We start from the raw sequence: 22,819 nt of genomic DNA on the forward strand, positions 1-22,819 counted from the left end.
TCTGCTGCTGTGTGACCTTTAGCAGGTCTCAACCACTCTGAGCTGCAATTTCCTCCTATGCAAAGTACAGGCTGCAGAGCCTGAAGAGCCTCTAAGGGAGATGGAAGTGCTTGGAACCAGTTGGCACGGTTACCAGGTGTCCTCTGGCCAACATAAGCCCCAACCGCTGTCCCTCAGTGTCCACACATGCTTCCCAGGAAGTGCTGTTACCCGAATCTATTAAATGGGGATAATAATCCCTCCTCAGATGGGTCTCACTAGAGTGCAATGAGATCCCTACAGGCCCTTAATAAGCATGTATATGCATGGGTAGATGCGACAGCCATTGAATGTCCACTATGGGAGCCGTCACTTTGATGCCAGCCTCCTCTGCCAAGTCTCCCCAAATGGAAGGCGAGTGGCCAGCAGCACCCTCAACCTTGCCCATTATTCTGTCCTGGCTCCACCCAAGGATGCTTCTCTAACACCCCACCTGTCGGCTATCACCCTGGAAGGCATCAAACTTTGCTGTCTATTCTGGCTTCTATACTCTCTTCCTCTTTCTGATCTCCTATCCTAGTATCTGTGACTCTCCTTTCTTCCCAGCCCCAACTCCTCTGTACCCTCCCCATCTCTAACCTCCCGTTTTCAAGTTTCCACTTCTGTGGCCGGCTCTCCTGTCCTGGCCCCCAGGCCTCCTGACGCTTGCTGCCATTCCCCGGCTGCCCCCTCTGCCATCTGTCCCCCACCTCCACCGCTGTCCCACTGGCCAGGTTTCCGTTTCTGTCCGGTCTCTTTCGGAAGCCTCCTCCCCCTTGCCTCCTGGCCTCCACCCTCAGCACTACCCCCAGCCCTTTAACGCCCAGCTGTCAGAGGGCCCTTTTTGTGTCATTCCTCAGCTTTGGAAGGTGCCAGCAGACAGCCAGGGGAACCCTCTGACCCTTGTAACAAATCTGCTCCAAGCCTGCCCAGCCGAGTCTTATCATCTCCCAAGACGGTCCATCCTCCTTTGGGCTGCCCGGCCCCTCGGCCTGACCCTCAGGACCCCTGCCTGGCTTTGAGTGGTCCTACATCCTTAGAGCCCTACCTACAGGCGCTGTTTCCTGTCCTTCAACACCCCCCGCCCGCCCCCAACCTGGTCCACGCGTGCTCCCAGCTCAACTGCAGAATTCTTGCCCCACCCGCCGCCACTTAGTGCCTCTGCACTGCGGCTGGTCTCCAGGCAACTCCTGGCTAAGAGGCCCCGGACCTCGGTTAAAATTCTGGCTCTGCCGCATGGCTCCCGTGGCCTTGGATCAATGACAATCTCTGTAAGCGTCTCTCTATCCCTTTATGAAACGGACAATGGCAGCCGTCTCATAGGACTGTCTTAAGGAGGTCCCTTTCTCTTGCCTCCAGAGTCCATTCTCCCTTTTTGTCAGGGACAGCCCCTCCTCACCTGCCCTCCTGTGCTCCAGTGGGGCCACCTCGTGGGGTGGTTCCAAATGGGGGGCTCTGGAGCCCAGTTGCTGCCTTTGAACGTGGTTCCATGCTTCCTACCTTTGTGACCTTGAGCAAATCACATCACTTCTCTGTGCTTTTTAAAAAATATATATTTTAAATTTTATTTTGGCTGCCTCGGGTCTTAGTTGGGGCACACGGGATCGTTCCTTGGGGTGCGTGGGCTCCAGAGCACACGGGCTTAGTTGCCCTGCGGCACATGGGATCTTAGTTCCCTGACCAGGGATCAAACCCACGTCCCCTGCATTACAAGGCAGAGTCTTAACCACTGGACCACCAGGGAATCCCTTCTCTTTTTAATCTTCAGATGGGGATGACAGCATGTACCCTCATGGGGCTGAGGTGAGGGTAGATGACATACTTTACCAGCACTTAGTAACTGTCAGTGATTTTTATGACACCTGTTTAGGTCCATCACCACATGGCCTGTGTGAGCAGGCCCGAAAACGTTCCTGTCCATTCTGCTGTTGTGTCCTCTGCATCAGAACCTAACCCCAAACCTTAGGTGGACCCCAGCGTGCAAAATAGATTTTTGAAAATGGAATAGCTCCTAAGAGGGGAGGTGGTACTACCTTAACCCGGGGAACCCCCAGGCTTGCAAACCGCAACACTGTAGGGTCTGGGGTGAGCTGACGGACACCCGATCCAGGGCCTGGAGGGCCATCCTTGGGATTTCAGGATTCAGAGACCAATCTTTTGCTAGCTCAACTAAAGTGACACCTGGCATAGCACAAGATTAGGAAAGACTTTGCCAAGGAGTGGCTTTCAAGCTGGGAAGGGCATGACTTCAACAGGTGGAAAGCAGAGGACCAGAAGCAGGCAGGTGTCAAGAGTGGGCGCTACCCTTTCTCAGTGGAGGCCAGGATGCAGAGTTAGACTGCAGGGCCCCGAAGGCCATGACAAGCAGAGGCGCCACGGAGCAGGGCAGCGGCCTGGCCCCTGGGGTCATCCCTGCACTGACCTCCAATCCCACTGCCAAGTTCCTTCCAAAAGGGAATGTGGGAGGGGTTTCACTATCCGCCTGCCTCAGGGAGACAGCTTCGGGGCGGTGGATGAGGCGTGATGAGGAACCTCCATAGCTCAGGCTCCGAGCGGGATACACCCGAGGGACGCTGACTCTAAGCTCCAGACACAGCCATGTCTTCTGCAACCAGACCCCTTGCTGGGGGCAGAGGAACCCAAGTTCACCCAGAAGACGAGCTGAAGGGACCTCACATCTCCAGTGAACCCAGGGACCACCAAAGGGAGAAAACAAGGACGAGGCCTGGTCTGGAGTTAAAACTCTTTATTGTCCTGTCCAGGGAGGCTCGCACAAAGGAATCTGTGGAGCAGAGGTGAGGGGGGGCGGCACGGGCCCGTCCACATCTTGGAGAGAAGGGGGAGCCGTGGGAGGCGGGCAGAAGCAGCTCCCCTTCAGCCCTCTGATGGCGCTGGCTGCACCAGCCACCCCCGCAATGTCTTGGAGGTCGTCCAGTCACCAGTGTCAAGTCCACACCTGGGGCTGAGGCCAAGTTTTGTGACACTGCTCTGATCTGCAGGGGTCACCCTGGGTATATCACTCCTTTCTCCAGCCTGGTTGGGGGAGCCCAGGCCCCAAACTGCAGGGGAAGATAGGCCCAAGGGCTTGCAGGCCCTGGGAGAGTGGGAAGAGAGTGCTGCATGGGCTGGAGGCTGTCCGCAGTGGGGCCCAAAGCACCCCGAGCGCAGCTTCTGACAAACATCTGGGGGGGCCGCCCGCCAGTCCTGCTGGGCCATTCCAGTGGCCAGTGGAGAAGGCAGGCCCTGGGGCGCCGAGCTCACGGAGACTTCTCAGGGTGCCCTCGTCCCGAGACCAGAGCCCTGGCAGGAGAATGGGCTTCAAGCGCAGCTCTGGCCCCAGGGCTGCCCTGGCTGGTGAGTCCAAATGCCCTTCTCCCCCCAGCCAGGCACTGGGCTGAGAGGGAGCCCAGCTCCAGAGGGAAACTAAGGCTTTTCCGACAGATAAACAAAGGGTGCCTCGAGGATGGGGGTCACGAGCCTGGGATGGAGGGGTCCGGGAGCTTCGGAGCGACCGGTTAGGCACAAAATGCAAATGCCTCTGCCCCAAGCGCACCCTCAGCCTTTTACTCCATCCCACCTAGCCCAGACCCCGGGTCAAACCCACCAGGCCCATCCCTGCCTTTCGGGGCGAGGACAAACAATCTGGGGTGAAAAGGAGGGTGGCGGCTGCCTCCTCAGGAGCTGGGTGGGCCCAGGGCCACGGAGCGGCCATCACCGCAGGTTGAAGACCAAGCTGATGGTCAGGATGATGCCCAGGAGAAGGACAAAAGGCAGCCAGGTCTTCACGAAGGCGCCGACGCTGGTGGAGAGAGAGGAGCGCGTGGGCCGCAGGGGCCTGGGGAGTGGGTGTGCGGCTCAGAACACCGTCCACCTGCACACCCAGATGGGGCTGCTCCCCCCAGGAAGCTCCCAGACCCACCCTCTCAGCCCCGAACTCGGTCAACCGAGGGACTGGTCCACTACGGAGGCCCACCAGCTCCCGTCCCAGGCTGCCGCCGTTCCAGGCGCCTGGCGATGGGACACCTTACTGGGTGGGTACGGGAAGACAGGCCCACCCTCTGGGCCTTCCTGACTCCATCCACAATGGCTCCTGTGTCTGGGGAGGGGTCTCTGGCAAGAGAACCAGGAAGTCTTTAGTCTGTGTGGTGCAGACAGCCTAAGAGGTGGGGAGGGGCTAGCGAGAGTCAGCACAGGGCTGTGGCTGGAGTCAGGGTCCCGGGTTCAACTCTGGCTCTGTCTCAGCCTCTGTGTGACCACAGTTAAGGGCTTCCCAGGGGACCTCTAAAACCCTTTGGACCAAAAGATTCTTCTGAAAAGAACCTCCTTTTCAGAAGCTCTGTACCATGAGCACAGCTGGAGGGAAGCCTGGAGGGGCGGTCAGGCTAGCCCAGGTGTGTGCTGGGGCCCTGTGGGTGGGTCACTCTACCTCTCCAAGCTCCCTCTACCTGTGAATCGTGACTATGGCCTGTGCTACCTCACAAGTCATGGGGTCGTGGCTTCAAAGGGCTTCCCAGGCCACCACGGGGGGCCCAATCGCCCAGAACCCTGCCTCTGGCAAGAGAAGCTGGGAGGGGACGAAGGTCTACCTGGTTCCCTTGACCTGAGCACAGGGCTCTGCACACGCGCAGCATCCCCAAGGAGTCAGCATCTTTATCTTCGTTATATCAAAAGGCAGCTGACGCTTAAGAGAGGCCAGGGCCACTCCCCGAGATCTCACCGTGGGCAGGGGACAGAGCCGGCCTCAGATGGCACGCCCTCTCGGCCAGCTCAGCTAGTTGTTTCAGAACCTCCGCGGCTCCCATCAGCGCCTGCTTGGCCCTGCTGGGCCCCAGAAGCTGCCCTGCTGGGATGCGTGGCCCTGGTGGGATCTGTGGACGCGGAGCCCCGGGGGCTTACCTGACGTACTTCCCATAGAGCAGGCAGAAGAAGCAGAGCGTCACCATGTTCCAGTTGGTGCTGTTGTTGTAGCGCATCAGGTTCAGGGCCAAGGCCACGTGCGAGTGGCAGTTGTCACAGCAGAGATTGTGCTGGAGATGCGGGGAGGGCTGGGTCAGGCCGGGCTGTGGGCGTGAGGGGCAGGGGGCGCCCTCCCACCCTGCTTCCCACCCCCAGGGGTGGCCCACCTACCATGCGGTGCTTGTACTCCTCAGAGGCGTCGTGCACAGCGGTGTCCCACGCGTTGGGCCCGCTGGCGTAGACCTGAGCGGGGTCCAGCTTCCAGTACCTGAGAGGGGGGAAGAGGGCGTTCTGGGCACTGGCTCAGCTCCACGAGTATCCCCTGACGCCTGCTCCGTGTGGGGCCCTGAGCGGGCGCGGAGGCTACAGGGGTGAGCCAGGTCCAGGGAGAGAGCCACGCAGCTGGCAGCTGAACAGTGTGACATGCCGCAGCCTCGCAGATCCTGCGGAGGACACGGGCTCACTCAGTGGGGGTGTGAGAGGCTTCCTTGTGGGGAGTGGGGTGGGAACACTTGAGTCCGGTGTGAAACAGGAGGCAGCAGCCAGGCACGGAGTGGGGAGTGGACGTTCCAGGCAGAGGGAACAGTCTGAAGGGAGGAAGGGGCACGACACTCGCAGCGCATACAGGAATGAAGACACTGGGCACTGCTGGAGGGTTCGGAGGGAGGAACAGGGTGAAGGAGGCTGGACGCCGAGGGTGGGGAGGCAGGGGGCCATGTCTGGGGACCTGAATGTCCTCCTGAGGCGTTTATCCGTCTTTCCCCTCATCGCCTCACTGGGGAGGCTAGGGTGAGTAGGAGAACAGCTGGTGGAGCTTAAAGCTCAGGACCCTCAAGCTGGGGGTCGGCCCACAGGGTCTCTCAGGCGGGGGCACTGGGAGCTCAAGCGCCCTCTGGCTGCTGTGTGGGGAGTGGCTTGACAGAGCCTACAGACTGGACCAGAGAGAAACCGCCACTGTCTGGGGACGTGGTCTGGGGACTTGGGCTGCTCGGTGCTTCCTGCTTGGAAACGGGTGCCCGGTGCCCTTCCGACTCCTGCTGAAGAGTGGGCTAGCAGCAGACACCCAGGCCAGAGGCCCCTGAGGACGCCAGCAGGGCTTGGGAGCCCCGCTCCTGGCTGCCAGTGCTGTGGGGGACACCCACTCCTCCAGGGCTCCACCCTCCTGGACGCTGCCTCGGGCAACAGGGCACCTGACGCTCTCCTGAGCAGACCGATGACTGAAGCGCTGTCTCCAGGCCACAAGAGACAGGCCCCCAGACAGAAAAACTGAGGTCCCCAAACCCCATGCAAACTAGCAATACTCCAGGAGGGCCTGAATTTGCTTTCATTCTCTCCAACCAAAACTTTCCAGCAGAGTTCTAAACAACGCCTCCCTTACACCTTAAATGGTGTGTTTGTTCCCTGAGGGGCAGGAGAAAGGGTCTAGGTTTGGAGGGAGACAGACCTGCGTGCAAGTTCCAGTTCTGCCACCTCCTTTCCATTTCTCACCTTTTCCTTCTTTCCCTCACCTTTCCGACGCAGCTGAGAACACGACCTTGCAGGGCTGAGGCAAGGCCTAGAAGGCCTGTGGGTAAAGGACCCGGCCAGGGACCGGAGCAGGAGATGTGTGGTACAAGGCCAGACCCTCTGGTGGACCCTGGCTGCGCCCCCCTCAACCCCTCCTCAGGCTCCTGGCTCCTGCTGTGCCCCAGAAGGCCTGGCCTGCTGCTCCAGGCAGAGGAACCTGGCTCCAGGGCCAGTCACACGCATGTTCGTCACTTACTTGGCAGGCTTCCCAAAGGCCATGTTGTCTTCCTGTTGGGGGACAAGAGCTGAGGTCAGTGGGGAGCCTGCATCCAGCCAGAAAGACAGACCTGGGTTGGTGGTGGAAGTGTTGCGACTTAGAAGGAAGTATGTGGGGTGGGCACGAGGCGGGGCGTGGGCCCTGCTCTGGGGCTGGTGGGGTATCTCAAGTGCTTGCAGCAGCTTTCCTGCGTGAAGAAGGCGATGCGGCAGGAGTGCACAGAGCCCTGTGCCCAGAGGCCAGACACTCGGGGTACAGGCATGACTGGCCCTCCCTGTGGCCCCCAGGTAATTCTCTCACCCTCTCTGGGCCTGGTTTTCTCCAGGTTCTCTGGGCAGTCTCTGGTCTTTGCCCACAGGGAGGTGGTTTCCTTGATAGTATGAATGAAGACACCCTCTGACCTCCTGACCCGACAGTGGTGGCCCACACGGAGTCTGGCAGTGTGACTGCAGTCGGAGCAGGACGTGGGGTGGGTTGTGGGGGGACAGAGGTTGGGTCTCAAGAGGCCTCCTTTGAGGGAGATGTTATAGCCGAGTCCTAGACCTGCCGCACAAGATGCGGAGTGCAGGAGTTGCACAGGGACAGAGTCTGGGTTTAGCATCTGCTCACAGAGCTGGTCAGAGATGAATTCTCATCAACGTGTATGACACTGAAAGTAAGGGGTAGGAAAGACCTCTGTGGTGTTAGAGATCATGGTAAGTATGAATCAGACAGGTTGGTACTGTCACCCTCGTTCATTTAGTTTCTGATGGAGAGGAAGCTGCAACCTTGAAATAGGCAGGATGCTGCCTGCTTATCTGGAGCAAGCCCACTGCCCCTAACATGGGCCCAGCCCCGGGGAGCAGACCTGAGAACACAGCTGGTTCCTCTAGAAGGCCTGACCCTTCTTCTCCATGGCCACACCCAGGGGACCAGGTCAGCCTCCCATGTGCCCCCACCTTGTGACTCCCACCTTCTGAAGGTCCAGAGATGTAGTTCCAGGATGGTCTGACTCTCCACTCTTGCCTCTAACCCCTACCCATGTCTTGGTACCCCCGGGTGGGCCAAGGGCTGGGTCAGTTACTTAAGACTCCTTCTGGCCACACTGCCCTCCCGGCCTGTCCTGGAGGCAAGAGAAGGGGAAACGGGGTCAAAATACTGGTGGGGGGCAGAGGGCCAGGGCCAGGACTGCGGGGCAGCTGCACTCTCTGGATACTGGGGACACAGGAAGGCTGCCTGCTGGCAAGATAGGCCAGCATTCCACGGGAGCCTCAGAGCCCTCCAGAGCGGGCAGAACAGGGAACTCACCGACACAAAGTAGGGGCCAGCAAAGTCCCGAATGACTCCTGTGGATGTGCAGATGCCCATGTGGCCGATGATGGGGAAAAACCACCTGTGGGAAAAAAAGACGTGGAAGGGCAGAGCTCAGGGGAGTCTTTCGGCTGATCAGACAGAGCTGGGACACTCCATCCGGCTGAGAGCAGATGAGTACAATACATGTGACGAGTGCCCATGAGGGTGGTGTGAGGGGCGGGGGAGTAGGGAAGAGAGGCTAGTGCAGACAACTAACAGAGCGGGGAATCCGCGTGCCCACAACACAGCTAAACTCAAGGGCAGTAACACTGAGTGAGGTGCGGACGTGGAGCAGCAGGCATGCTCCTTCACTGCTGCTGGGAGTATAAGCCGTTTCCACAGCTTTCGCAAACGGGCACTCTACCCTCTACCTCAGCAACCCCACTCCAGAGTACACACCCCACAAAAGCAAACCCTTGGTGCCAGTGTCCACCAAAGCTGTGGACAAGAACATTCACGGCACCTTGATTAAAAAATAGCAGGAAAAAAGAAAAAGAAAAGTTTTAAAAGAAGAAAAACACATAGCTAGAAAAAACATCTGTCAATCCTCACTGAACTGCACACTTACAAGTCCATGCACGTTACCGTATGTGATTATACCACAGTAAAGTTGATTAAAAACCAGAAATAAGCTAAATGTCCAACAATAATAAAACGGGTACGTAGACTGGGGTATAGTCACACAGTGGAATAGCAGGTAACAACGAGGAAGAGTCAACTGTTACATACAACACAGATCTTCACAGGCACAAGCAGAGTAAACGAAATCTCACACAAAAATGCATGCATAGTCTTCTGTTTATGTAAAGTTCAAGAAAAGGCAAAACTAATCTATTGTGCTGGAGGGAGAAGATGGGTTATTTCTGCAGAACTGACAGGCACAAGGGAGCTCCCCTGGATACTAAAAATGTCCTTTCTTGACCTGGGTGACGTGAGCACACACATATGGGGACTTCACTGACCCATACACTTAAGATTTGTACCCTTTATGCTATATCTTATATCTCAATAGAAAGTTATTTTTAGAAAAGTAGGGGGGAGCATTTCAACCAATATATATGTGTGTGTGTATGTGTGTTGGGTGGGGGTAGTTCAGAAGCTTCCTCTGAGGAACTGATGAAGAATGTGGTAGAGATCCGGACAAAAGCACAGTGTATCACAGGAATTGAGAGTTCAAACTTTTCCAAGTCACAGGCATTTACAAAAACCCAAATCTCAGTAGGACTCCTATATGCAAAACACATAGGAACTCCAGATCTGTCTGCAGTCTGAGAACCATGGCTCCACAGGAACTAGGTGGTAGAGAGACTGATCAGTTTAAGAAGGACTCACAGGGGGCAAAAAAACGGCCTCACAGGGCCAGCAGCCAAGTGTGATTTTAAGGCTGCCTGCTGGAGAGGTGGAGAAAAGCCTAGAGATGCAGCCCCAGGAAAACAATTACGTGGGGCTAGGACGTTACACAGGAGGTGACCTTTAACCCAGACCTGTGAAAGGACAAGATGTCAAGAGGAAGAAAGCAGAACTCCAAAGGAAGCAAAGCGCTGCCTGTGCCTGGAGAATGGGAGGACAGGAGTTCAGAGGCTCTTCTGGAACACTGGCAAGAGGTGACAGTGATCCCAAGCAGAGTACTGGTGGTGGGGTGGTGAGAAGCAGATGGCTTCACAAGATCTCTCAAAGGAAACTGGGTGGTTTTATGACGACAGAATGGAGCACTTCTGGGCTGCAGCTTGAGGACCTGAAAGGACGGTGGGGACCGAGTGGTCTGTTTTAAATTTTTTTGCTGTCACATGGCTTGAGGGATCTTAGTTCCCACACCAGAGATTGAACCCAGGCCCCCACAGTGAAAAGCCTAAATCCTAGCCACTGGACCACCAGGGAATTCCCAAGTGGTCTTTTAAGAACGTAATCCAGATCCCGTCATTCCCTTGCTTTGACATTCATTGAAGGCTTCCTGTTACACTTATACTCCAAACTCCTTCCAGAATAGTCTCGTCTTGCTTATCCTCTGATGCCACCTCACTCTTTTCTCTAGCTACACTGCCCACTTCTGGTTCATCAAACACAGCAAGTCCTCCCACCTCAATGCTTTTTTTGTTTTTTGCTTTGGCTTTCATCCCAAACTGTCTTCTAGAGCTTCGAATAGCTGGTTGCTTCTTATCATTGATGCCTCAGCTCAAGCATCAACTTTGGAGGTTTTCCTTGATGATGCCATCTAAAGTGGCCACACACAACCCCAGGTACCCCAGATCCCATTACTCTGCTTTAATTTCTTCATAGCATCTACTACAATCTCAGATTACCTTGTTCACTGATATGGTCACTGTCTTTCCCCGTGCCTGCGTGCTAAGTTGCCTCAGTTACGTCTAACAGTCGTGTCTGCGACGCTATGGACTGTAGCCTGCCAGGTTCCTCTGTCCATGGGATTCTCCAGGCAAGAATATGGAGTGGATTATCTCCTTCTCCAGGAGATCTTCCAGACCCAGGGATCGAACCCACATGTCTGTCTTCTGCAATGGGAAGCAGGGTCTTTACCACTAGTGCCACCTGGAAAGCCCCCGTCTTTCCCCACTAGCACGTAAACTCCAAGAGAGCAGGGATTTTCTCTTCAGTATTAGAGTAGCCCACAGGCAGTGCCTGGCACATGACTGGAGCCAAGCAGTCATTGACTAAATGCTGAATGAGTGAATGTCCTGCATTTAAGAGTGGAGTCAGGCTCTGAAGTCAGACCTGGGTGGAGTCTGGACTGTGTTTTGGGCAGGCGCTCACTCCCATCTCTCAGTGAGAGGCAAACGCTAATGACAGTGCCTCAGTGTGGCCTAATCGTGAGGATCAAATAGGATATGCTTGCAAAATGCCTGACACCTCCTTGCACTTGGTAGTTGCTCAATGTAGTTATCATGAGCTGTATAATAAATACTTGCTATATGACTGGTTGGACTGGTATATAAGTTGCTGAAGATTCATAGTGGCCACAGCATGGACATTCAGGATTATGGGAAAGGCCTCGGACCTCTCAGACCCTAATCTCGAGATCCCTCTCCCCCTCTTCCCCTCAATTTCTTTCATCTGGTTGGGGCAAAGGTATGGCTTTGACCAGTACTCCACATACCATGGCTGCGCTGGAGGTCAGAATAAAGACTAGAGACAGTGACAGCGCCTGCGCCTGGGGAAGCCCAGAGAAGAAACTCTCAAAGTGTGTGTCAGTCTGGAAGCTCCGTGAAGGCAAGCTCCAAAGCTGCTCTGTGGACTACCGTATATTCAGACCTAGCGTGCAAAAGGGCCTCAAGATCTGCTTGTTGAATGAATGAGTTACTGCCCCTGGACCTCTACCTAGTAAGGTAGAGTATTTCAGTGGAAAAAGCCCTATGCTGGCTTCAAAGCCTTTGTTTCCTCATCTAGAAAATGGGGGTGATAGTATTTGTTTCCTTAGGTTGATGTGAGGACTGAATGAGACAGTGAATATAAATGTTTAGAACAGAGCCCAGAACAGAGTAAGTATCTACTCTTTGCTGTTTTCTGTAGCAGCCGTAGCTGTTATCAGGCTTTTCACGCAGAATCATCAACAGTTCTGAGGGGACAGACAGATCTCTGGGTTCAGTTGCCTCCTCTCTGATCCTGCCTCTCCAAAATCAACGACAGTCCCTTGTGCCCCATCCGTCCCTAGCTCTGCACCTGATGTCAGCAATCACCATAAGGCACACACTGGTCCACCTCTCTCTCCTGCTGGAGGGCGAGTCCTGTGATGGGAACATGAGCCCTCTGACAGGGGCACTAGATTCATCTTATGAACACCTGTACACAGATCTACATAGAAACAGAGTGTGCGCTGCTTCTGGCCCCGATGACTGGGGACTGTGGTGCTTCCACTCAACATTGCTACCAGAGGTCTGAAGTGCAGAGGACTCTGCAAAAGTGTTTTTGAGAACAGGGGAAAACCAGAGAGATCTTGGGATAACAACACAATTTTTAGCAAAACCAATACATTTTCTCCCACTTATTCTCACATTAACATTTTACTTTCTTCATAGCACTAATCACTATCAGTTCTTTTATAGTTCGCCTGTTTACTGTCTATCTCCTTCCACCATGATTTAACTCTCTGAGAGCCAGGATCATACCTGCTTTACTCACCACTGTATATTCTTATCACCTAGAACTATTCTAGGCACACAGGAGTCACTGAGCAGGTGTGTTAAAAGGAATATTGAGTTAATCAATGAAAATACTTTCTTAAATATTTTTATTTTTAAAGGACTCAGACTTGGACATTCTTAAACAAATGCAAAAGCATTTGAAACAGAAACAACAGAAGTATTTTAACATGATGCAAGACTTAAGAAAAAGAGCTCATTTTAGAATCAGAAACATATAAGGACAAAAATGATCCGTTCTCCATACCACCTGGCTGTTTTTGATACAGGGAACAAATAAGTCTATTCCATCAGGTGAGAGGGAACAGGCTGTGGTCAAAAGAGAGCAAGTCAGAAAACGGTGTTGGGCATGGCTTTGCTTACTTTCGTGTGAACCTGATCAAGACATTTAATGGTAGAGATCCATCATCTGAGACTATAATTCCTACCTCAGAAAGTGGCTGTGAAATTCAGAGAAAATGAGTGTAAAAGAGCTTAGCCAAGTGTCCAGCACGGGGGGTAATGGTTATCATCAATTGTCAGGGCTGAAGCACCAGGGCAAACCAGCTCCCTACCTCCCTAACCCCGCGGCTCCTTGCTACAAGGTGCCAGCACTTTCTGGAGCACTTGCTTTCTTTTCTGACAAAGGCTGATCTGATGCTATAGAAATAACTTTGGTCTGATGGGCAGACTGCCTGACGCGCTTTGCAACAGAGATGGTGTGGTGATATTTCTGGGGGCCCTTCCAATGACGACATCCCAGGAGTCAGTGTGGTTCCAACCAAACTTCCATTCTGGGCCTCCGGACCCAGCAGGATGTCTTGCGTACAGGAAGTGACCAGTAATCGTCTGTTTAATGAATGAATAAGCCAGTGAATGAATGAAGATGTCTCTCTCACACTAAGTCAAGGGGCCCCTTTTCTGTACGCCCACAGGTCCTGAGCTTCCCAGCCTCTGAACCTCTCCACGGTCAACAACTGTCTCTCAGATCAGACCAGGTGTAACGAGAGCGAGGAGCCGGTCCCATCCGTCAGCACCACTGGCAGCACGCGGGTGGCGGGGTACTGATGAACCCCGGCCCCTCGGGAAGGCTTTGCTGCGCGCTGGGCCCGGAGGCTGGCCCGGGGCCGCCGGAGGACAACGCGCCGGCCCATCTCTCCCTGTCCCGGCCGAATGCCAGAGAAGACTCACGTGAGCACCGGGATGGGCGTCCACACCACGCAGTAGGGGAAGCGGCTCCGCTCCACGTCCATGGCGCCGCTGCCAGCACCGCTAAGTTGCTTCTTGTCCGTCTCGGCCGCCGTCGGCGCCTCCACTTCCGCCATCCCGAGCGGGGGAGGCAGCGGCGGCGGCAGCAGGAGCGGCGAACTCCCTTCCGCTTCCGCCATGCTGCGTGCGCCCTACCGCCCAGCCCCTGCTCCAGTGCCGCTCGCTGGGTGGCGGCGTCACTTCCCGAAGATGGGGTCCGCCCGGCTTGGGTTTCCCCCCGGGAATAGGAGCCGCGTCCCTCTGGGCCCGACGCCCACCAGCGCCGCGCCGTTGCGCCGGCGACGAGGCGCTGCCTAAGGGCATTCCCGCAGTCTAGTGCTAGAGCTTCACTAAGCACTCAGTAATTCAGTACGCTGAGGGTTTCTGAGAGGTGTGGTGCAGTCTCTACTTATTGAGCGCTCCTTAGGTGCGACGCGCCTGACATACACTGTTTTTAATCCCCACAAACTGGTTAGACATGCGAGAATTGTTGCCATGCCCGCCTCCAGAGGCTCTTCCCGACCAGGGGATCGAACCCACGTCTCATGTCTCCTGCATTGGCAGGCGGGTTCTTTACCTCTAGCGCCACCTGGGAAGCCCCTAGACAGGCGAACAAAAGTTCAGTCAGTTTAGTCCCTCAGTCCTGTCCGATTCTTTGCGACCCTATGGACTGCAGCAAGCCAGGCCTCCCTGGTCATCATCAACTCCTGGAGTTTATTCAAACTCATGTCCATCGAGTTGGTGATGCCATCCAACCATCTCATCCTCTGTTGTCCCCTTCTACTGCCTTCAATCTTTCCCAGCATCAGGGTCTTTGCCAGTGAGTCAGCTCTTCGCATCAGGTGGCCAAAGTATTGGAGTTTCAGCTTCAGCATCAGTCCTGCCAATGAATATTCAGGACTGTTTCCTTTAGGATGGACTGGTTGGATCTCCTTGCTGTCCAAGGGACTTTCAAGAGTCTTCTCCAACACCGCAGTTCAAAAGCATCAATTCTTTGGTGCTCAGCTTTCTTTATAGTCCAACTCTCACATCCATACATGACCACTGGAAAACCCATAGCCTTGACTAGACGGACCGTTGTTGGCAAAGTAATGTCTCTGCTTTTTAATATGCTGTCTAGGTTGGTCATAACTTTTCTTCTAAGGAGCAAGTCTTTTAACTTCATGGCTGAAGTCACCATCTGTGGTGATTTTGGAGCCTCCCCAAATAAAGTCTGTCACTGTTTGCATTTCCCGCACGTTACCAGTGAGAAACTGAGGCTTAAGAGGTGAGGTAAGTGGCCAGGACTCAACTCCAAGTCTGTTTCCCTCTCTTTTTCATTCTGTGGTCTTTCATGAGGTAGTGGTAGCATAAAGGAAGGATAAGCTAAAATAATGTGTGGCATATGTGTAGAAGTAGGGAAAACTTGCCTGGAGATATTTGAACCGAGTCCTGATGTTTGCCAGGTGGCTCCAGGATGGGTGCGTGCAGTGGTGCAAAGAAAGGAAGGCCTTGCAGAGCAATGCGCAGGAGTGTGAATATCACCTTGGCTGGAGTAAATCACAAGCCTTAGATGTGATCCCATCCCTTCATTGTACAATTGGCAAAAATGAGACCCAGGGAAGTTAAGTAATTGTCTGAGATCACACAGTATCATATGAAGAAGCCAGGCTCAAATCCTGAATTCTTTGGGCTTTTTAAACAGATGCCAAGATAGACAAAGGAAATGGAATCTGCTGGAGTGGGAAGGGGAAATGGGAGGACAAAGAAGGAAGGCAGCAGCTCACAATTAAGCTGGTGAGAGGTATGGCTACAGCCACTCAGAAAGGTGGGAGCTGTGCATTTTGGGGAAGATTTTTTTTCCATTGAATTACCCTCTTTCGATGCTGGTCTATTTTTGGCGCCTAATATTTTAATGCATTTTTGGGGTGTACGTCTACCTCTGTTCTGGAACTCTAAGGTCCTTAATTTCAGTAGCTCGCACTGTTCTGGTGCAGAGCAGATGCCCACTAGATAGTTCCTGATTTACAGAGTGACTAAATGGATGTTTTTATAAAGGCCTCACAGATATCACAGCTGAAAATGATTCTCACCCACTCAAAATCCTTTTGAGTATGTTTGTGCCTCTCCTGTGGCCCATGTGTGTGATCCGTGAAGGGCAACAGCCAGCACCTGGCACAGATATAGAAGAGGTGTACAGTATATGTTTGTGGAATGAGGGAACTGCGTCTTGATTCATTGACTATACCTGTCTCATCTCTTCTGGAGGAAGGTCTCCAAGGAAAATCTATACCTTAGACATGCCTCTTCTAGCACTGTCAACCCGTAATTCTAGCAAAGGGCCAGTGGGTGCTCTTTAAACATTTATTGTGTATATGGATGAATAAACAACCAAAGTCAGCCTTTCTCAGAGTCTGCCACAAATCTGCAAGTACTAACACAAGCACCACATTTACTCTACGGCCTTCAGTGGCTTCCCATTGCACTTTAGATAAAACGCAAATACGCCGTGGCTCACAAGGCCCTGCATCATGCCCTTCCGCTTACTTGTTCACCATCCTACAGCCTGTTTCAGTTCCGCTCATGGGCCATGCTGTTTCATACCCCACGGACTTGGCACATACTGTTCTCTTTCACCTGAAATGCCCCTACTGCCTCCAAAACTGGCTAACTTCCATTCATCCTGCAAGTCACAGATTAAAGTCGCTTTCTCAGAGAGCTCTTCCCTGGCCTCCCAATCTGAATGAGAAAACTCCTGGAATGCCTTGTTCTTTTCCTTTGCAGCACGTTTGTGGCTATGTCTTGTTGGACTCCCCGACTAGGCTGGAAACTCCTTGAAGGAAGACACTGTATTTGTCTTATTCGCTTTTGTAAAACCAATGCCTATTAGTGTCTGCTGCTGCTGCTGCTGCTAAGTCACTTCAGTCGTGTCCGACTCTGTGCGACCCCACAGACAGCAGCCCACCAGACTCCCACATCCCTGGGATTCTCCAGGCAAGAACACTGGAGTGGGTTGCCATTTCCTTCTCCAATGCATGAAAGTGAAAAGTGAAAGTGAAGTCACTCAGTCGTGTCCGACCCTCAGCGACCCCATGGACTGCAGCCCACCAGGCTCCTCCGTCCATAGCACAGAGCATTTCCTTAATCAGTATTTGCTAAACTGAATAAATGACAAATACTTATAAGCTTAGTATGACAGCTACAGCCAGTCTGAGGGCAGGAACCTAGCTTGTTAGCTGCTACCTGGCAGTGCCCCAAGAGTTTTAAGGGCCCCATGGATGTTGGTAGGCACAGTGCTGAGCAGGGTCTGACTAGAGAGCCCCAGCCCCTTTCCCCATGGCCTGCATCCTCCTACCCTTGGTCTAAGCAGCTGCAGAAGCAGGGACATGAGAAGAGGCAGGTACCTGAAGGGGTCCATGTGCTGTGCTAAGTTGCTTCTGTCATGTCTGACTCTTTGTGACCCTATGGACCATAGCCTGCCAGGCTCCTCTGTCCATGCGATTCTCCAGGCAAGAATACTGGAGTGGGTTGCCATGCCCGGGGTCAGGAAAATCCCCTGGGGGAAGGCATGGCAACCCACTTCAGTATTCTTGCCTGGAGAATTGCACGGACAGAGGAGCCTGGCAGGCTATGGTCCATAGGGTCTCAAAGAGTCACTATTCTTGCCTGGAGAATTCCAGGTACCTGGAGGGAGAAGCCAGCTCCTTCTCTGACTCCTCTGGAGCCTCTGTCCTAGGCTTGTTCCCCATCACAGCCTGTTCACAGGGCCGCCTTCCACTTGTACACGTCACCTTGGTTCTCTTACCCAATGTGAAAGCCTCCGTGGCCCATGTCCTTGCCTCCTCTGCTGCTGCCACCCCTATCACGCACAGACAGATGGGGTATCTCCACCAAGGCCTAACACTCCCTTCCAGGCTCAGAGGATCACAGCAGTGTCCTGGAAGAAGCTCCTCTAACAGACAGCTCAGGAGAGAATTGATAGAGCTCATAGCTACCCCTCCCCCAACACACACCCCGACCTAAAATAGGAATGACCATCTGGACCCACTTATAGGACTGGCTGGGGGAGGGAAGGATGGCAGAGCTGGAAGCGTCAAGCTGGGAAAGCTTTGAGGGTAAGACACTGCTTGTTTGAAGGGTGAACTCAGGGCACGTCCTCTCTTGGTGTGGGTCAGGACACCCCCTCAATTGGCCCCAGGTAGAAGTCCCCAGAGCTCACATCCTTCCTTCCTTCCCCAAGCCATCTCACTCCTCATTCTGGCATTCAAGGCCCTTATGGTCTGGCCCAACCCTTAACCTTCTTTTTCCACCCTCATCGCTCTCTCTGTCTCCCTTGGGACTTGCTTGGAGTTAACCTCACTGCGCTGTTTGCCCTTCAGAGAATGAGCCCTGCACTTCATACCTCGTGTCTTTGCTCGAACTGTTCCTTCAGCAGGGTGCCCTTCCCCTGCTCTCCTACACCACTTTCAAGGTTTCCAGCAAATCCTCCCTCTTTGCTCCCAGAGCACGGAGGCTGTTTCTGCCTATTGAATATTCATGTATACTTGCATTAGCATTAGCTGTTTACATGTCTGTCTACCTCAGGAGACTGTGAACTCCTTGAGAAGGGGACTGACTAGATCCATTGGACCTTGGAGTCAGAACGGCAGATAGGAAGCGCTTAGGGATTGTCCCCGGAGCTGTCTGTTGACCACAGATTGGTCTCCTTCAGGGCTCTGGCAGAAGAATCACCTCAATCAATAAGCCAGGGAAGCAGAGCTGAGCCTGGGGCAATCTCAGCGCAGGTTGGCGGAGCTGCTAGGGGTGACGCTGTGTGTGTGTCCCCTCTCTTCTGCAGCCTTTCTGCTTATGCTCCTTTGGATTCCCTCCATTAAGCCCTAAATGGTCTTCCTGGATGGCTCCAAACCTTTCCGTGGTGGGGAAGGGACCACCGGGGCAGATACAATGCAACAAACCATTTGAGAATACACCCTCTGACCGTTAAGACATTAGAGATTACAAAATGACTTCCTTCTCCATTCCATTTTATAGACGGGTAAACTTCCCTAAGAATATAGAAAGCACAGCCAGGCCCAGCATCTGCTGGGTTCTGCTGCCAGGTGGGCGATAAAGCATGATGGTTGAACATGTGAATGCAGGTGTCAGCCAGCAAGTCCAGTACTGACCCTTAGCTCTGTCAGAGGTTGTCAGACCTTAGGAAAGTAACTGAACCTGTCAGGGCATCAATTTCCTCATCCCTAAAATGGGGGAGGAGAAGGCAATGGCACCCCCCTCCAGTACTCTTGCCTGGAAAATCCCATGGATGGAGGAGCCTGGTAGGCTGCAGTCCATGGGGTCGCTAAGAGTCAGACACGACTGGGCGACTTCACTTTCACTTTTCACTTTCATGCATTGGAGGAGGAAATGGCAACCCACTCCAGTGTTCTTGCCTGGAGAATCCCAGGGACGGTGGGGCCTGGTGGGCTTCCGTCTATGGGGTCGCCAGAGTCGGACATGACTGAAATGACTTAGCAGCAGCAGCAGCAGCAAAATGGGGGGGGGGGGGGGGGAAGTTGCAAAGTTCTTGCAAAGCTTATTGGATAAGCTATAGCTGATCAGCTATTGGCCTAATATGAACATTCGGTGTTAACTATTATAGCAATTAAAATCACTCATCACTACTTAACCACTTAAAATGCACTTTGATGTGCATACTCTCCTATGATTTGGTGCCTCCTTACAATGCAGTGAAGTAACCAGAGAGCAGGTATCATGGCATCCATTTTCCCAAAGAGAAAAATAAGCCCAGAAAGGTTCAGGAACTTTTCCAAGGTCTAAACATAAGCCAGGCTTCCCAGGTGGTGCTAGCAGTAAAGAACTCGCCTGCCAATGCAGGTTAGATGTAACAGACAGGGGTGTTACAAGCCCAGGGTGGGGAAGATCCCCTGGAGGAAGGCATGGCAACCCACTCCAGTGTTCTTGCCTGGAGAATCCCATGGTCAGAGGAGCCTGGCAAGTTGCAGTCCATAGGATCGCACAGTCGGACACAACTGAAGCGACTTAGCATGCATAAACTAGATAGAGTTGGGGTTCTGAACCTCAACCCTGCTTTTTCTCTGCTGGTGACCCCTTTTAGGGCCATTAAAGAGAGAGGAGGAGGAGACCTGAGATTCTGTAAATCATCATAAAATGGTGCAAACTGCGGCCTCACTGGACCAGTGTCACTTAGTTGTCTCCGACTCTTTGCAACCCCATTGACTGTAGCCCACCAGGCTCCTCTGTCCATGGAATTCTCCAGGCAAGAATACTGGAGTGGGTTGGCTGCCATTCCCTTCTCCAGGGTATCTTTCCTGCCCCGGGACCGAACCCCAGTCTTCTGCATTGCAGGCAGATCCTTTACTCTCTGATCCACCAGGGAAACCCTAGGACCTGTTATATGTACAGAAATGGGTCAGATGCAGGAAGCCAACCTGTCCCCATGAGTGCCTCACGCCTGCCATCACGTCCATCAGACACACGGCCTACCACTCAGTGGGGAGCTCCATGGCGAAGTCCAACATTCAGGGACAGTGCATGACCCCCGTATTTGCTACCCACGTCTTCCAGATCTTGTGGGGGCTCCAGGAACGCAGGGGCTAACCTGTTGGGTGCATTTTCATTAAGCCAGTGCTGGGCAAATAGGGGCTCAAAAAGTTTCGTGACATTAAATAAGAAAAATGATTCTTAAAGAAGTGGACCAGGAAGCAGAGATTAGTGGCTTTGCCTCTAACTTGGGTTTTAGGCAGCCCATTCCATCTTCCTGCCCCTCTTTGGAACTTGTCTATATCCGTAAATAGGACTCCATAGATGGTCTGGAAATAGGACTAGATTGGTGGTTCTCTGCTCTGGCCCTACATTAGAATGAATCTGGGATGTTTTCAAATAATGGATGGATGCTTGGACACCTCCCCACCTTCCCCACAGACCAATTAAAACAGAATCTCTGGTTAAAACAGTATCCCAGGTGGTTCTGATGTATAACCAGGGCTGGGAACCTCTGAGCTAGATGATCTCTCATCTCCTTTTCAGTTCTGCAACTACATTTTAGCATGCTCCTTAGCACAGAGACCCACCGCAGGACCCTGGGACCACATCTGCCCACCACAAACACAGGAGTTCCAGTCCTGAAGCCTCTTTTGCTACACATTCACTGTGCACGCTTATCTGACCGAGCCCCAGGCTCCCCATCAGCAGGGTTGAGTAACACATGAGGACGGACGTTAAAAATGGATCACCACGGATCTTTTTACTGTCTCTAGTTTTGCCTTTTCCAGAATGTCATATAGTTGGAATCATATGGTATGGCTTTCAGACTGGCTTCTTTCAAAAGCAATAATGCACTTAAATTTCCTCCCTGGCTTTGGGGCTTGATTGCTCATTTCCATACATTGCACAGCTGTACCTATTTTATCTATTCACGTTTTGAAGGACTTGGTTGCTTCCGGTTTTTGGCAATTATTAATGAAGCCGCTGTGAACATTTACATCCACGTTTGTGCATGGACATAACACTTGCAACTCAGGAGAGCAGTTACTGGATCTTACAAAAAGACTATTGAAACTTTGTAAGAAACTGCCAAACTCTTACCATTTTGCATTCTCACCAGCAGTGAATGAGTTCCTGTTGCTTCACATCCTTGTCAGCATTTGATGTTGTCATCCTAATCAGTGTGGTGGGGTATCGCATTGTTGGTTTAATGCGTAATTCCCTCGTGACATAGAAGAACTGTACAAAAAAGACCTTCACGACCCAGATAATCATGATGGTGTGATCACTCACCTAGAGCCAGACATCCTGGAATGTGAAGTCAAGTGGGCCTTAGGAAGCATCACTACGAACAGAGCTGGTGGAGGTGATGGAATTCCAGTTGAGCTATTTCATATCCTAAAAGATGATGTGGTGAAAGTGCTGCACTCAATATGCCAGCAAAGTTGGAAAACTCAGCAGTGGCCTCAGGACTGGAAAAGGTCAGTTTTCATTCCAATCCCAAAGAAAGGCAATGCCAAAGAATGCTCAGACTACCGCACAATTGCACTCATCTCACACGCTAGTAAAGTAATGCTCAAAATTATCCAAGTCAGGCTTCAGCAATATGTGAACTGTGAACTTCCAGATGTCCAAGCTGGTTTTAGAAAAGGCAGAGGAACCAGAGATCAAATTGCCAACATCCACTGGATCATTGAAAAAGCAAGAGAGTTCCAGAAAAACATCTATTTTTGCTTTATTGACTATGCCAAAGCCTTTGACTGTGTGGATCACAACAAACTGGAAAATTCTGAAAGAGAAGGGCATACCAGACCACCTGACCTGCCTCTTGAGAAATCTGTATGCAGATCAGGAAGCAACAGTTAGAATTGGACATGGAACAATAGACTGGTCCCAAACAGCAAATGAGGTACGTCAACGCTGTATACTGTCACCCTGCTTATTTAACTTATATGCAGAGCACATCATGAGAAATGCTGGGCTGGAAGAAGCACAAGCTGGAATCAAGATTGCTGGAAGAAATATCAATAACCTCACATATGCAGATGATACCACCTTTATGGCAGAAAGTCAATAAGAACTAAAGAGCCTCTTGATGAAAGTGAAAGTGGAGAGTGAAAAAGTTGGCTTAAAGCTCAACATTCAGAAAACGTAGATCGTGGCATCTGGTCCTGTCACTTCATGGCAAATAGGTGGGGAAACAATGGAAAGAGTCTGACTTTATTTTTTAGGGCTCCAAAATTACTGCAGATGGTGACTGCAGCCATGAAATTAAAAGACGCTTACTCCTTGGAAGGAAAGTTATGACCAACCTAGATAGCATATTAAAAAGTAGAGACATTATTTTGTCAACAAAGGCCCATCTAGTCAAGGCTATGGTTTTTCCAGTAGTCATGTATGGATGAGAGAGTTGGACTATAAAGAACGCTGAGCCCAGAAGAATTGATGCTTTTGAACTGTGGTGTTGGAGAAGACTCTTGAGAGTCCCTTGGACTGCAAGGAGATCCAACCAGTCCATCCTAAAGGATCAGTCCTGGGTGTTCATTGGAAGGACTGATGTTGAAGCTGAAACTCCAATACTTTGGCCACCTGATGCAAAGAGCTGACTCATTTGAAAAGACCCAGATCCTGGGAAAGGTTGAGGGTGGGAGGAGAAAGGGACGACAGAGGATGAGACAGTTGAATGGCATCACTGACTCAATGGACATGAGTTTGGGTAGACTCTGGGAATTGGTGATGGACAGGGAGGCCTGGCGTGCTGCGGTTCATGGGGTCGCAAAGAGTTGGACACGACTGAGCAACTAAACTGAAGTGACATAATGCTGGACAGCTTTTGTGTGCTTACTAGTCACCTGTATATCCTCCTTGG

At 52.4% G+C, this 22,819-nt stretch overlaps 1 protein-coding gene across 3 annotated transcripts; it reads right to left on the bottom strand.

Moving 5' to 3' along the window:
• Nucleotides 1-2,749: 2,749 nt before the first annotated feature.
• On the bottom strand, nt 2,750-13,670 carry TMEM222 (transmembrane protein 222). Of its 3 annotated transcripts, none has more exons than XM_070775704.1 (6): nt 13,411-13,639; nt 8,045-8,129; nt 6,737-6,768; nt 5,146-5,242; nt 4,915-5,045; nt 2,750-3,853 (listed from the first exon to the last, which is right to left on the bottom strand). In XM_070775704.1, exons 1-6 carry the CDS (start codon nt 13,605-13,607, stop codon nt 3,730-3,732), a joined length of 666 nt encoding a protein of 221 aa, XP_070631805.1. In that variant the 5' UTR covers nt 13,608-13,639; the 3' UTR covers nt 2,750-3,729. The 3 variants fall into 3 exon arrangements, with proteins under 3 accessions (XP_070631805.1, XP_070631816.1, XP_070631820.1); XM_070775715.1 differs by having other exon boundaries at nt 2,750-3,817; nt 13,411-13,634; XM_070775719.1 differs by lacking the exons at nt 2,750-3,853; nt 4,915-5,045; nt 5,146-5,242; nt 6,737-6,768; nt 8,045-8,129 and adding an exon at nt 8,136-13,068 and having other exon boundaries at nt 13,411-13,670.
• Nucleotides 13,671-22,819: the final 9,149 nt, after the last annotated feature.

The sequence above is a fragment of the Bos indicus genome, chromosome 2 (assembly GCF_029378745.1).
Source record: "Bos indicus isolate NIAB-ARS_2022 breed Sahiwal x Tharparkar chromosome 2, NIAB-ARS_B.indTharparkar_mat_pri_1.0, whole genome shotgun sequence".
NCBI classification, from domain to species: Eukaryota; Metazoa; Chordata; class Mammalia; order Artiodactyla; family Bovidae; genus Bos; species Bos indicus.